Source organism: Cucurbita pepo, chromosome 11 (genome assembly GCF_057944985.1).
Source record: "Cucurbita pepo subsp. pepo isolate OVF chromosome 11, ASM5794498v1, whole genome shotgun sequence".
NCBI lineage: Eukaryota > Viridiplantae > Streptophyta > Magnoliopsida > Cucurbitales > Cucurbitaceae > Cucurbita > Cucurbita pepo.
The window spans coordinates 308,855-323,945 of record NC_141808.1 but is presented as its reverse complement, the minus strand read 5'-3'; the positions used below and the strand labels follow the sequence as shown (position 1 = coordinate 323,945).

General features: G+C 37.2%; 2 protein-coding genes across 5 annotated transcripts; one reads left to right on the top strand and one right to left on the bottom strand.

The window, feature by feature from the left end:
* Positions 1–879: 879 nt before the first annotated feature.
* Positions 880–6,985, bottom strand: LOC111805237 (RUN/FYVE domain protein). 4 transcript variants are annotated; one of them, XM_023690208.2, is made up of 9 exons: positions 6,831–6,983; positions 6,557–6,745; positions 5,817–6,112; positions 5,606–5,717; positions 5,220–5,340; positions 4,303–5,076; positions 2,325–3,829; positions 1,916–2,232; positions 880–1,702 (listed from the first exon to the last, which is right to left on the bottom strand). In XM_023690208.2, exons 3-9 carry the CDS (start codon positions 6,010–6,012, stop codon positions 1,260–1,262), a joined length of 3,468 nt encoding a protein of 1,155 aa, XP_023545976.2. In that variant the 5' UTR covers positions 6,013–6,112; positions 6,557–6,745; positions 6,831–6,983; the 3' UTR covers positions 880–1,259. The 4 variants fall into 4 exon arrangements, with proteins under 4 accessions (XP_023545976.2, XP_023545977.2, XP_023545978.2 ...); XM_023690209.2 differs by having other exon boundaries at positions 6,557–6,641; positions 6,831–6,960; XM_023690210.2 differs by lacking the exon at positions 6,557–6,745 and having other exon boundaries at positions 6,831–6,985.
* A 2,862-nt stretch (positions 6,986–9,847) lies between these two features.
* LOC111805236 (Lojap-related protein) lies at positions 9,848–12,418 on the top strand. Its single transcript, XM_023690207.2, has 4 exons — positions 9,848–10,245; positions 10,385–10,472; positions 11,015–11,112; positions 12,110–12,418. Exons 1-4 carry the CDS (start codon positions 9,946–9,948, stop codon positions 12,185–12,187), a joined length of 564 nt encoding a protein of 187 aa, XP_023545975.1. The 5' UTR covers positions 9,848–9,945; the 3' UTR covers positions 12,188–12,418.
* The last annotated feature ends 2,673 nt before the right edge of the window (positions 12,419–15,091 follow it).

Genomic DNA, 15,091 nt, shown 5'->3' with positions numbered 1-15,091 from the left:
TAAAAATGGCCCATTAGATAAGTAGGGTTATCGAATGATCCAAGGGATGTGGGCCCAATAAAGGTGGGTTGAGCCCAAAGGATAAGGTTTGTTGTATTGGACCCGTTTGATCCAATTTGTTGAGTTTACTCATTAACCAAGAATATATATATATATATATATATATTTGAATACTTGGTCAAATCTAAAAAACCAAATTAGCTTGAATATTAAAATATTTGTAAAAAGTAGACAATAAATACAAAAAAAAAAAAAAAAAACAACGAGCAAAAATAGTATCTATAAACTTAATTTTTAAATACTAAGACTAAAAAACAAATGGTTATCAAACGGAGAAATAACTATTGAACGTACAGTTGCCCCCTACTAGTAATATAAATTTATATAAATTTCTTAAAAGGAAAAGATGGCAGCATGTTGGGCAGTCTGAGTGCGAAGAATGATAATTGAGAGTAGATTGAAGGTGGGGTACCTTGAGTTATGGCTCTTTTTTTCTTTATCTTCTCTTTTCACATGGGGAAGATGGGCTCACATTGGATGTTTGTACTGCAATTAGGTTAGGAGTAATAAATGATATTGAGACAGTGTGAGACATACTTGACCCAGTTTTACTACCAGCAGCATGAGCAAGCAGACAGCACTGCCGCACCAGCAAGCAGCTTGACCGAGTCAAATATCTTTCAATTCTACAAAACTTCTGTCAATGATTGAAACCTGAAAAGATTAGAAAGACAGAGAGAGAAACGAATGTTAGCATCAGAGAATTGAGTTATATTTTGTGGCATCAATTAGTAGTAAAAAATGAGATTGAGATGAACAGAACAAGCCAAATCAGAGGTAACTTTTGAATAGAGTTAGTTATACTTTACAATATGGAAATGAATATGAATGAGAGGCTTTATATTTAACACTGCTTCGGAGCACTTGAATCAAATAAGAATAATCAACAAGAATGTGGCAACTGGAGCAAACTATCACTGAAGAAATGAAATCCCTACGGCCTCTCTCAAGTAAATATCAGCCCTAAACAACAATCAGAAAACAAGAGGAAGAAAAAAAAAAGAACTTTACATTTACGTCACCAACACCTCGTGGCATTTATTATACATTAAACTGGATTTTGATTGAAACCAAGTGAGAATTATCCAGACTAGCCCCGTGGAACAAGGTCTTTTGGTTAAATATGTGTGGTAGTGAGCTCTGGTTGTCTGAGGAAGAAGATGGGAAGGATGGACAAGCATGGGCGCTACTCATTAAAATCACATTATACTGCAGTTGCATTTGGATTCCAACTTCGGAGGTTTGGTGCTGTCCACTTGGTTAGGAAGACCTACGTTTTGAATGGTGGACTCGTCAGTGTTCTCGTCATTTTCCGTCTTAGCAATAGGGGGCTTTGTACTCATTTCGACACGCCGCTGTCTGGGTTTTTGTGATTTCATAACCCGTTTGCCGCCTGTTCTATGGCGCAGATCACCTCTGTTAGGGTAAGATTTCCCCAAAATGGTAACCATGGGTCGTGAGGCTTCCAATGTAACCTCATTTTCCTTTTCCTTTTCCTTTTCGATTGCTATGGTAGCAGCTGAGTAGGCTAGATCATGAACAATGGAGCTACAGAAAAGTATTGTATCTGTTGCCTCTTCCAGTGTCAAGCTTCTTCCCACCTTTGTTCTGCCCTGATAATCAACAATTACTGTCGATCCTTCTGCCAAACAGAAAGTTGTCAGGGAATGGAGAGCTTGAAAATTCAACAAAAGCAGGTTCAAAGTAATTTTAGATGAGGACATGATTAAAAACCAGGATTGTCTCAAATAATTTCAAGATCGCAGTATTAAAGAAATTTAGGAACTTATAAGCGATGCGAGGAGAGAGAATTGAAAGAATAACATATACTTCACCATCTAAGAAACTTTCATACCGAGGATGCCATCAGATTTTTCAGTATTAATAACAGATGGTGCTAGATCTTGGTCGGGCCCGCTAGGAACTGCAGATTCCTCCAGGGGAATGCTTGGTATTATTGATAAATCATTCTGTGAACCTGGACCTATCACCTCAGCTATTTGTGCTGCTTCTGTTTCTGATATTGTTGTCATTGGATGAGTGGGTAGCTCTGTATGTTCGTCTTCAAACACATCACCATCCAGTATGTTGTGTCCCTCCAATCTGGAAAAGTCGAAAGTTGTAACTGATGCGTCCTTATCTGAGACACTCCTACCACCTGATGTGTCTTCCCTGTTGACATACGAAGCAAAATAAACCATTTTGGAAATAATGGCTCCAAAAAAAAAAAAAAAAAAAAAATCAGAATGATGCTGAGGGCATACCTCGACGATCCTGAGGTACAATTGTCCAGTCTCCTACATTTGTCGCATTCAAGTTTATCCTCCTCTACAGCAGCTGCCACAATTGAAGAGGCATCATCTGACTCGGCATTTTCGGAAGCTAATTCAGGTTTCTGAGAAGACATGGTAGTTCCCTGGCTTGAAAAGCACTCTAAAGTGGCCACATAAAAATCCACATTTTCCTCTTGCTTACAAGTTTCAAAGCTTGATATAGGATGGGCATTGGCAGGTGTTCCAGTAGAAGCTACCTCAGAGCAATGAGATTTCACGCTAACTTCACATTTTTTGTTCTCCAAGTCCCCTTTCCTTGAACTTAGCTGTCGTTGCATTCGCCCTTCAATCTGTCTGGATGAGCTAAAATCAGCTGACGATGATGCAGAGAAACTGCTGTGTCCAATAGAGCTTCTCAAACTGCTCATGCTATCCCTTGCAAAAGATAGATCATCATAAGATATAGTACTTGCAGTAAAAGTTCTTCCTTGGACAACAGGGCCCTTACTGCTGCTTGACCTCTTTAACAATATAGAAATGCCTGCACCTTCTGATGAATCAAATCTCAAAGTTTGATAGTCGTTGTGCTGAAGAGGTTGCTGACATCCAGATTCAGTGTTGGGCTGGCTCCCATTAACAGCTAATTGGCCCATCTCCAAATGGTTGGTAAGGCTATGCTGACTTTCCTCCACTGGTGTTTCTGAGGGGAAGTTTTCTTCCAGGTAACTTGGGCCTTGTTCAGGATAAGATGCTTGATCCTGCTCAATATTGCCCACGGACATAGACATCCTAGATTCACCAAAATCAGTGGCTAGGGAAGAGTCGGGAGAAATCACCAGGGAATCCACCCTATTGAATGGCTTATCTGCTTCATATTTTACTGAAGACAACCCAGACAAGCTTTCAGTAACTGAAGTCGTATTATTCGAAATGGCCATGCCAATATCTTTCTCTTCCCTGCTACATTCTGGACAACAATTAAGAGTATTTTCCTCTGAGTCAATAACACGATACCTGCAACCACATCTGGAACACACAAAAGTATCTTCAAGGCAAACAACCTCTGAAAAATCACCCCCCTGGACATGAGAAGAGTCAGAAGTGGAAATTATATCTGGGATAACAGCTTCGTAACTGCTATCTCCGGTGACAACTGGATCACAGCCGAGTGCAGGGCCACAGCCACTATCAAGTGACTTAATAACATGAATGGGATCTTCATCAACAATGTCCATCTTATCGAAGGCGAATATTTCTTCGTGACTGTCATGATACGGGATTTTCTCACATTCATTGGTCGTATCATTCTGGTTGTGGTCACTCCCTTCTGTATCAAGTGCAATACAAGTACCGTGATCAGAACTTGCATTACTGCTGGTTGTGACCGAGGAGTTCCTAGAAATCAGACGGTGGGCAGAACTTGCCTTGCCCGTGTAAAAAGTGGTGCTGGGGACACTTGATAAAAGTGGCCTAAACATATTCGGGCTTTTTCGATCCTGAAGAAAAACCAAGTGCATCAGTACCATTAAATGACATGTGAACTCCAGTGAACTATAAAAGCACAAAAAGATCTGGGATAATTTGGCAAGTCAATGCAGATTGAAATTGAAGTTGAAATATCCTTTTATTTTCTTCCAAATCCAAATCTTTCTTAACTGTTTACTAACATTAACTTACTTGGGGAATAGCACCATAAACAAACAATCAACTGTACTTGCAGCAAATTTTCACACTTAATAAAGAAGTTCAATGTATTTTTTCAGTTTCTAAAACTGTTGATACGATAACCATGCCAAATTTCAAATATTACTATTAAAATAGTCCCACCCAATAAGAGTAGAGTACATCACGTGAATGTAAAAATTAATCCGAGAAAATGAAAACAAATTTACAGCTAATTTATACCAAAATGTGAGTTCCAGGCATAAGAAACTATACGATTCAGAAACTAAAAAAATAAAATGCATACCAACTGCCGAATCGTGGAATCGAGAGATCTTTTAGGAGCAGAACTAGAAGAAACAATTCTGTGTTTCTTGGAGAGGGCCAGAGCTTTGTTATTTGAAAGTGAAATCCCTCCTTTTGACAATGAATTATCTAAAGTGCTAATAGGAATTGACTGCAAGGAGTCTAAATCGTCATCACCAGATGAGGCAATAGAACCTCTGCTGTAAGAGCTATAATGATCTCGATCGTGACTATGAGGTGAGGTGATGCTCCTAGAAGCAGTTGGAGACATTGATTGCCTGCCATATTTGTGTGCAAGGTCCCTACTGTTTCGGGAAGCTGGTGAGGATCCTCTAACATATGATGCTGGCCGATCAGCCAGAGATGTTCTGAGGTTAGGGGGAGGTTCAGAAGAAAAACCAGGAATATTGGTTTGCCATGCTCTTATTTTAGGAGAGGCAGAATTTCCTCTGACTGACTTTACGGGTGAAGTTCCCCTTGTCCCAGATATAACAGCTGCTCCACTGGACCCCGTGCTCAACCTCCTAGGTGTTGGGGTGGAAGACCTTGGCACAGATGTTGATGGCATACTTGGAGGAGGTGAAGATCTTCTTGTAGGGGTAGTTGATCTTCTGGATGGTGTAGCATGACGTAGACTCGGAGTTGGGCTGGAATGTGGGGCTGACAGTTGCCTTCCTCGCAATTGAGGCACACTGTTTGCTGACCTGGGAGATGGGCTTAAACGATTAGGACTTGGACTACCCCTACTCGTACTGCTTCTGTGACTTTTTTCCATCTATAAAAACAATACGCTTCAGTGTTTCAACAAAGGAAGTACAGAACATCAAATAGCTCACTTGTAAAAACACCGTCTAGAGACTGGATCCAACATGATCACGACACAATTATATACCATACAAACAGTTTAATCACACATACCGTGGATGATCTTGATATGGAAATGGGTTGGCTACGAGGTCGCCCCCTGCTTGCAATAGTAACTGGAGGTGGCTCATCGTCCAATGAGGGGAACAGGGGGGTGTCGGGAGGTGTTAACAACCTTGAAATTTATAATACAGAATAATTTGTGAGAACAAGGAATCGATCCCTTTAGCTTCAAACAACAATATGATAAATAAGTAGCAACAGTCTACCGTTAAATGAGTACTCTTTCAACCATCAAAAAATTCTTACAAGCAAGTTTGGCAAAAAGTAAATGGGTAATCCGCCACAGAAATAAATTAGTAAGAATTTATATGGACCAAACATATAGACATACAAGGGGTCTTAAAATTATAGCCAGAAACAGGAATAAGGCCACTAACCAGTCATAGTCGTTTTTATCCGTTTCTGCGTTAATAAGCATGTCACTATTCTCTCCACGAACAGGAACCGAGATACCAAGCTTCAAATCTGGAAAGTGCCTCAATTTTGTAGCTGCAGAAACAATTGAATAGTTTATGAAGGGTGCACGATTGAAAGCCAAACATTTGGCAGAACAAAATGCTTAAATAATAAAATTTAGCCTGTAATTACAAAATGAGTCCTCGAAGTCCTCCGCGGACTGAAGCAGGAAATCATCTCTTTCTCGAGTCTGCATTTCATTGAACAAAGCCAGATCGTCATCTTTCTCTCTTATGCGCGCACCACTCTCAAAGCTGTGGCCTCGCTTATGATTGCTGCCTCTGGGCTCACTACCAGGAGAGCTCCGCAATGCTGGAGAAGGAGGCATGATAATCCACCCAACAGCAGCCTAACCTTGTTACTTCAACTTATCCACATGGCTCAAAGAACGACAATCAATTACCTAAATCAGCAACATATGATATTTCCTGCGCAGTCAAGGAAAACGTGTTTATTGTTAGCCGATTAAATGTTCCATCCAAACAAGCAACGAATACCCATCGTCTTAAATACACGTAATTAACTTAATTCCACCCGGACCGTCCAAGTCAAACAGAGACCAAATCTTCCCGGACAAATGCTCGAATGCATACATTAAAAAATGCGTGGAGGTCAAAAATTAACACAAAACACAAAACATCCGAGTATCGGAATTCAAAGCCCAGTTGATAAGCCAACAATTTCAGATCCTTGCCATGTAATGCGACCTTTAAACCCTAGTCTCGATAAAAAGATCCCGGCATTAACAGCAGCAAAGTATAAAGCACTAGTTACTCAAAATCCACCCTCTATACCCAACAAAAATCAAATGAAGTTAGGATTATAAGCCATAATTCTTCGTCTGAAATAGAAACCGGAAGTGGACGACTTACTGAATTTCTCCAGGTTAAAAAGTACATGAAGATAGTGAAGTAGGCAGCTAGCTGAGTTTAAGATCTCAAAATCAGCCCTGTGAAGCTGAGAAGGCAATTGGTAAATATACGGACTGTCGACGCCCAGATCTACAGCGTTGGTGACGATATAGATCGGAGAAGATAGAGATCGGCCATGAATCAACGATGCTTAAAACAAATTTACAACATTCTCTCAGGAACTACGAAAATAACTGAAGAGAGTAGAGAGTGAAAACTATGGCAAGTAACTAACCTCTGTAATCTCGTTTAGATTAGCTTCTTTCCCCGGCTGCAAGCTTTCGTTTTCCTTTCGCTTCCTCAGTTCCTCTTTTTGCTGCTGCGACATTTTCTTTTTTTTTTTTTTTTTTTTTTTTTTTCTTTTCTTTTCTTTTCTTTTTCTCCCCCTTACTTCGTCTTTTTTCCCGAATTCTCCATTTTTACGATAATGCCACTCGTTCTAGATTTCCAACATCCCCCCCCCCCCCCCCCCCCCCCTAACAATTATAGATAATACATTCAAATAAATTTTATATAATATAGTTTTGCTTTTGCAATTTATCCATATGAAATTATCTCTATTAACATTTTTATTCTACACAAATATATGTATATATAATTGCTACACCTAAAAATAATTACCGGTCCTTTCAACTTTATTTTATCTGAATAATAATAATTTACCAAAAAATATATGTTCACCATTTTTTACATAAATCACTGGGCGGTGGGGGTTTAGTTTCCCTTTATATTTTATTTCCACCTTGGAAAGTAATAATTCCGTTGCACTTTATAATTGGCAGCAAGGCTTTAATTTCAATCCATCTCCACTTTATAAAAAAATTATTTTTTTTTCCAGCCACCTTATGAAATGACATGATTTATTCGTGGCTTTTCATATCAAATTATTGTATTTTATAATTACAAAATAGAAAATCTCGTTTTTCAAATATAAATAATTAAATAATATATACCCGCCTTACATTTTTCAATAATTATTGAAATTATGGCTGACATTGTATTTAAAAAAAAAAAAATTTAAGGTTAATATTGTAATTTCCGAAATTCAACCAAATGAAAATGATGCACTAAACCATAACTGTACTATTCGTTCTTTTGGATTTCTTCATTTTACAATAATTTAATTATATCATTTCTAACTTTAAAAAGTAATTAATTCAAACAAAAGGTAATAATCGTTACCTTATTTTTTTAATTCTTTCAATTTAAAATATTATAATATATGTGGAAGTTTAGATTCAATATTAATTTCTTTTATATAAAAAAAAATACTTTAGTCGTTAGTTATCAATAATATGTTTCATCAACCGCATAAACAATAAATATATATATATATATATATATTATATATATATATAACCAAGGGCAGCTTTAACTTTATTTTATTTGAAGGTTGGGGAAGTGGGGTTTGGAAAGGGATTAAGGAACTAATATGGGTCAACCTAGCAACTATATTAGGATAAACAACGAATCTGTTAGTTGTAAATAAAAAATTTAAAACTAATTAAATCGAATTAAAAATTGCAACAAATAGAAATAATTATATATATAAGTGCAAAATGATGTCATTTTAATTGGTAGGTGCTCACTCGAGACTTGCAGTAAAGATTTTGATTGCAATCATCATCGAACTGTTGCTTTCCCATCTAACATCACATAAGTATATTTTAATGCTCGTTTGACGTTTTTTTCCCAATTTTTTTAATTATTTTATTTCATTTTTCATGTATTTAAAGGATTTATATAAATTTTATTTTATTGTTTTGTTTTATTCTCCTCCCCTACTATACCAATTTACAATATTCAAATAATATCGTTCATTTCACATTGTACCAAATGAATGTGCAGCAATGATATGTTGTTGGTGGATGGGACAATTATAAAATGGTACCTTCATGTTAATTTTGTGCGAATTAATTATATGACTTAATATTAATATTTAGCTTATAATTTATTGTAAAATAATTATTTGATTTTATGTAACTTTCTTTAATAAAAATTTATTTATTTACAACAAAAGTTTAAAGAGAGGAGAGAAAAAAAAAACAAAGAAAATTGGGAAAATACCTACTGGAAGTGGAGAGTTAAGACGTCATAAATGCAATGAAAAGACAGTTCAAACAATTGGGTACAGAAACAACGACGGCCACTCTACAACCTCAAATGTGACGAATTTTATCTATTAATAAATATTATTTTATATTTTAAAAACCCGTATAGAAAAAAGGAAAAAAAAAAAAAAAAAAGGTTTTACAATGACCCCTCGGGCAACGGAACGCGACATATCCCCCGCCTTTTTCCGTTCACACGTGTGGCCCGTTTCTGCCCGTTGACACTGGCCTCTTGAGAGTCAGTGCATCAGCGTGCATTTTGTGGGATTAGGTAAAAAGCTGAGGTTAAAAGTACAAAAAGTAGATTTTCCATCGGATCCTCCAATCAATTATGGAATGCATTTAATTTTTACTGAAGTAATTATAATTGAGTCTATTATTATTTATTTAAAACAAGAAAATGGTGAACATAAATATTGTTGTATAGTTTTTAGTGTATATATTTAATTAAATTATATGTTTGGTTGGATAATTGTGTCTATAAAATAATGGTTAATCAATAATTTAGAGCGACATCAATGATTAGTACAAGTGGAGCATGATTGACGAACATTTCATAATACAATAAAGTTGATATTATTTACATTGATATCTTTTATACTTCCCATAATTAAATGATCAATTCAATTTTGTATTTTTTTTTAATAATAAATTGGGTTATCCCACCAAATGGATGTACCATATATTTGTATTATTTGTATTAATAAAAAGGACAAAACCTTTTAACTATTTAAAAAAAAAAACAATTAATTAAATCGACCACTTTTTTTCTCTCAAGAAAATAGTAAAGGTAAATATTAAAAATATAAATTAATCTATGGATAATAGACTACAAAAATAATTAATAATTTTAATCCTATGCAACTAACGAATATAGTTTAATTTTGTATATAATATAATATTATTTTTAAAATTTTAAACAGGTCAAAATAGTATATTAGACAGAGTATCATGTATTTTTTGAAGTTAAAAAATCGAAAGTTTATTTATTTATTTATTTTACTTATTTTACAAATATTGAAAATTGAGACATTAAAAAAGCTATAAAAAAAAAAGAAGTTAAAAGAGGCCATTGAAAATAGCCCAGCACTGCAAGTTGGGCTGGCCCACAGACCAAGCAATAAACTCGTTGCTCTAGTCGGAAATTTTCGGCTTTCATTTCGAAGACGACGGCTGGCGCGCAAGCTGAGAACTTAATTTCACGGCGGGTACCGGGATTCACCGCAACGGAGAGCTCACATGTTGGGGGCGCAAAGAATTCGATCTTCATCTGCTATCTCTTCCACGATTCGTTATCTGCAACTATGGAATAGAGGAGTTTCTGTTCGCAACCATACTCTATCTTCCTCCACAGCTAGCTCTATCAAAGAAGGTTTACTCGATCTTCAGGAGGTTGAGACGATTCTGAATAACGTGAAGGCAGACGATGTGAGAGTGATACCAGTCCGTAAAGACTGTGATTGGGCTGATTACATGGTGTTCGCCACTGGTAGGTCTACCTGGCATGTTAAGAACATTGCTCAAGCCCTAATTTACAAGGTATGTTTCTTCTTCTACATTTCTTTCTGGTTTTATTGTTCGGATGTTCCAATTAGATTCCCGAGCAGATGAATTCGAAGAAGAGATGTTTCTGATTATTGTGGCTTAATACGTGATCACGTTTTGTTTGAATCGACAGGTCAAGCAAAAGCAGAAAGGTGCTAGACAGTTAGTACTCCCCAGTGTGGAAGGGCAAGAGGACGGAAAGTGGATTGTCATCGACTCTGGTCCGTGCTACTCTCTTTAACGACTATCATACATGTTCTTATTCTTATTCTTGAACTCTGTAGAAAATTTTCTTGCAGATAAACCAACTGTCACTATTTTTCTAGCATACTCGTAAACAAAATTCTACGAACTAATTCGATCCACACGTTTTTGAGTGTCGATTCTTCTGCATCTTAGCTCTCTCTACGCGGCATTGCAACAGAGTTTATACTATGATACAACGTCTCAAATTAGTTATTGTTCGTCAAACTAGTCATTCGTCCACAAGCTTTTCTAGAAATGATAATGCAAATGAAAATTATTGTAATATTCGATGATTTTTCTTTTGCCTTAGGCTTGTCTTAATAATTTATTCATCTATATGCATGCTATGTCTTTTGAATAGTTCTTAATGTTTTCTCCTAATTGCGCTTATCATCTATCTTGTAGTAGCCAACATGAGCTTAGCTTAATGATAAGTGAGATCACAGGTTCAAGTCTCCATGCCTCACATTGGTCGTACTTAATTTTTTTTTTTTTTATCAACAATAATTTCTTTCAGGTAAAGTAGTTGTTCACGCCCTTGATGAGAATGCCAGAACTTATTACAATCTGGAGAGCCTTTGGTCCGCTGATACACCGCAAGATGATTCTTCTCAGGTGATTCTTGTTGCTTTTACCCTTTATAGAAAAACAGAGGGGAAGAACGTCATTTTTTTTTTTGCGCTTCTTTTCACCCTTCTTCTATTTAGAAGTTAAAATCTAAGGAACATGAGATATCCTTTCTTGTGGTATATCTGCATTTCAAGCCTCAGATAGGTGGTTGAATGGGTAGATAGGCTCACTTAGAGGGGATGAATGTACCCTGGTAATTTCGTTTTAGAGGCACAGACAAGATTGTGGTTGGTAGTCTACATTTTAGCTACGTTTGTGATGAAGTGCTGAATCATGCTTGAATGTGAAAAGTTTCAAAATAATATATTTGAATAAAAAGTGTAAAAACTTACAATATTAATTAAGAAAATTCGAAGATTGAATGTTGAAACCTTTTTAAAAAATGTTTTTAAAAGTATTTTTACCATTTGAGGATGGTCTTGGCTGGATCTCCTCTCTTTAGTTTATTTGAGCCCCGGCTGTGGCTTGGGCTAAATCAAAATAGCATTATGAGAATAGGGAGATCAAGGTTGCAGATTCAGTGACAGTAAGAGTTTATTTGATCTTAGTACTAGACTAGGCGGAGTTATCATAAGGATTTCGCTCCTTACTCGATGAAAGCTCGGTTTTTTTTTACCCAGAAAGAGAATAGTAGGAATTTACAAACAGACCCTCACAATTTAGAATCGAGTTAAGTAAGACTAAACATTAAAGTGATGTGTGAAAATTTCTTTTGAAAATGTAAGAACAAACGAATGGTTAAGGACGTGTTTGAGAGATGTTTAAGATGGCAAAAGTGATTTTAATCATCTTAAAATCACTTCTAAACATTCTCTGAACTTCGTTCCTATAAGTTTGTGGGAGACCAGGACCAGGGATATTGTACCTTTTTTTGGAAGCATTTTGCTGATTACTGCAAAAAAATTTGACTGAAGAACCTGAACCAAACAAGAGTAAGATCGAACTCCCTTAACTAATGTCTTACTCCCTTCCTTGTGTGTAGGAATTGGACAGAGCTTTAGTGAAGATACGCCGGAAGAACAACTCCAAGAAACCAGCACAAAAGGTTCTTAACAAGTGAAAAAGCCCTCTTCAATGAAGATCTTACGCTCCTGTTCTGTTCTTTCCTTTATGTAGACTTCAAAAAAGGAAAAGAAGAAGAAGAAGAAGAAGAATGGTACAGATTCTTCAATGTTCTTGGGAATATCGATTTCCATCTTAATTCATGAGATTTTGTGACCTTATTTTATATCTTTTTTAAAATCAAGTTTATATTTACCCTTCTTAAAACAATTTTATTTACTTTTAACTTTGTTCTGCGGTCTCTCTGTCTTAGGGCCTTTTAATTCTTTCAGTATAGCCAAATTATGAAGATGAAAAGTAAGGTTCTCTTTGGGGATTAAAAAAATACTTTTTAACTCTTGTGAAAGTACTTTTAATTTTGTGACAATTTAATCTTTTAACTTTACATAACATTTTAGTTACTGGTATGACAAATATTGTTAAGATTTAATGATATTTCTTATTTATTTAGATGTTTATCTGTAAACTTAATAGGAACTAAATCTGTAGTAATCATAAAAGTTATATTTTTTATGTTATTTTTCACAAATTGTTATAAACTAAATTATTCATTTACGAATGCGGTTTATATGGAATTCAGTTTCAGGAATTTAATTTAATCGAATGGTTACAATTGTCAGACGGAAAAATTATTGGATAGGTTATTTAAGTAGTGGAAACAATTTTAACAAGAAGAGTTACGAAAATTAAATAAACATTTGTATAATTTTACGTATTTTGAATTAAATTATATATTTTTAATCCTCAACCAAATTGAAAAAAAAAAAGGTACATTTGTATTCTTATATATATATATATATATATATTATTTATTTATTTTGGAGAAAAAAATAGTTCCACTTAGAAAAGCAAATTAGGGAAAATGGTTCGGTTTAGGTTGGATAATGGTTGGGGGTTGGTGGAGAGCACTTTCACGTTCCGAAGTGCACGGTGACACAATCGCACTTTCGAAGGCAGCGGACTAGCGATTGTGCGGCACTCACTTTCCAGCGACAAGTGAGTTAAGCCAATTTGTTCTTGCGTCGCCTACGGCCAAGCGACGTACGGTCGAGCCTCTAGCCTCGGTTTTAAAAGAAGGTTTTAGAAAACGAGGAGAGAGCGAGATTTTTGAAAGAGAGATTTTAGAAAGAGACGTTATATAAGCAAGCAAGAGAAAGATAACAACGGCTTAGCATATATAACCTTGGGTAGGGAGAAGTTGACGACTAGTCATATCCCCTATAGTACATTCTGGGCCATTTTAGTTCTGGCAGGCCTAGACATGATTTTCTTGAGGTGTCATACGCTCTAGAATTACAAAGGGAAAAACACTAGAATGAAAAGACATGACAAGGGTTTGGCTTGTCATGGGCATGCGGCCATGGGCAACAGGCCCTGGACAGGCATGACCGTGACATCCTCCCCCACCTAATTGGTTGACGTCCCCGTCAACCGACTACTTTCATACCTTGCGATGTGGGTGGCGGCGGAGTTCAGATCTTCGGCGCGTTCCCAGCTTGTTTCCTCTGTAGGGAGATTCTTCCATTTGACAAGGAATTCACGAATCGTCCGTACAGGTCTTCCTATCTTCCTAACCCTGTCGGCTAGGATCTCTTCCACTTCCTTTGTCTCTTTTTGTTTCAGATCGATGCTCGGTCTTGTGGTTGTATTTCGATGGTCGTCGTCTGGATCAGGGTGATAGGGCTTCAAGTTGCTCACATGAATGACGGGGTGAATTTTCATCCATGCGGGGAGTGCAACTCGGTAGGAGGTAGCCCCAATCTTTTTGAGGACTTCAACCGGGCCTTCGTATTTACGAACTAATCTCTGGTCCTTTCGGCTACGAAATCTGATCTGTTCTGGTCTCAGCTTGATAAGGACTTGATCTCCTGCACGGAAATGAAGGGGGCGACGCTTCTTGTCCGCCCATTTCTTCATATGCTTGGAAGCCTTCTCTAAATATGCTCGGGCTATATCTGTCGTCTGCTTCCATTCTCTTGTAAATTTGTGAGCTTGAGGGTTTTTTCCTGCATAAGGATGATCAATAATATGGGGTAAGGCCGGTTGTCGTCCACTTACAATTTCAAAGGGACTCTTCCCCGTAGACGAGCTTGTTTGACAATTGAAGCAAAATTGGGCGACATCTAACAATTGTATCCAGTTCTTTTGGCGAGCGTCGACGAAGTGACGTAAGTATTCTTCGAGCAAGCAGTTGAACCGTTCTGTCTGTCCATCGGTTTGAGGGTGATAACTCGAGGAGATGTTCAAGGTTGTTCCCAAGAAAGCGAATAACTCAGTCCAGAATGTCCCAATAAATCTGCCATCCCTGTCACTGATGATGCTCGACGGAATGCCCCATAACTTTACAACGTGTTTGAAAAACAGTTGGGCTGTGAGTTCCGCCGAACATAATTTGGGAGTGGGGATGAACGTCGCATATTTTGAGAATCGGTCCACAATAACCAAGATGGCGTCATATTCCCCGACTTTTGGGAGGTGTGTTATGAAGTCCAGAGATACACTTTCCCAGGGTCGTGTTGGCACAGGTAGAGGTTCCAAGAGTCCAGAGACTTTGGCTTTCTCGACCTTATCCTGTTGGCAGATGAGGCACGTCTTGGTGTATTGCATGATGTCGTCTCGCATGTTTGGCCAGAAGTACCCCTTCTTTATTAGGGCGTATGTTCTTTGCCATCCCGGGTGTCCGGCCCATAAGGTGTCGTGACATTCTTGAATGAGCTTCTTCCTCAGTTCTCCCGTTCTTGGGACGTACAATCTGTTTCCTTTGGTTATCAGGAGGTCTCCCTCAACCCAAAACTGCCGTGTCTTTCCAGCCTTAGCTAGTTCGACAACGGCTTTGGCCGATGGGTCTTTGTGTAAATGTTCCTTGATGATGTCGCGCATCGATCCATCGATCTTACTTGAA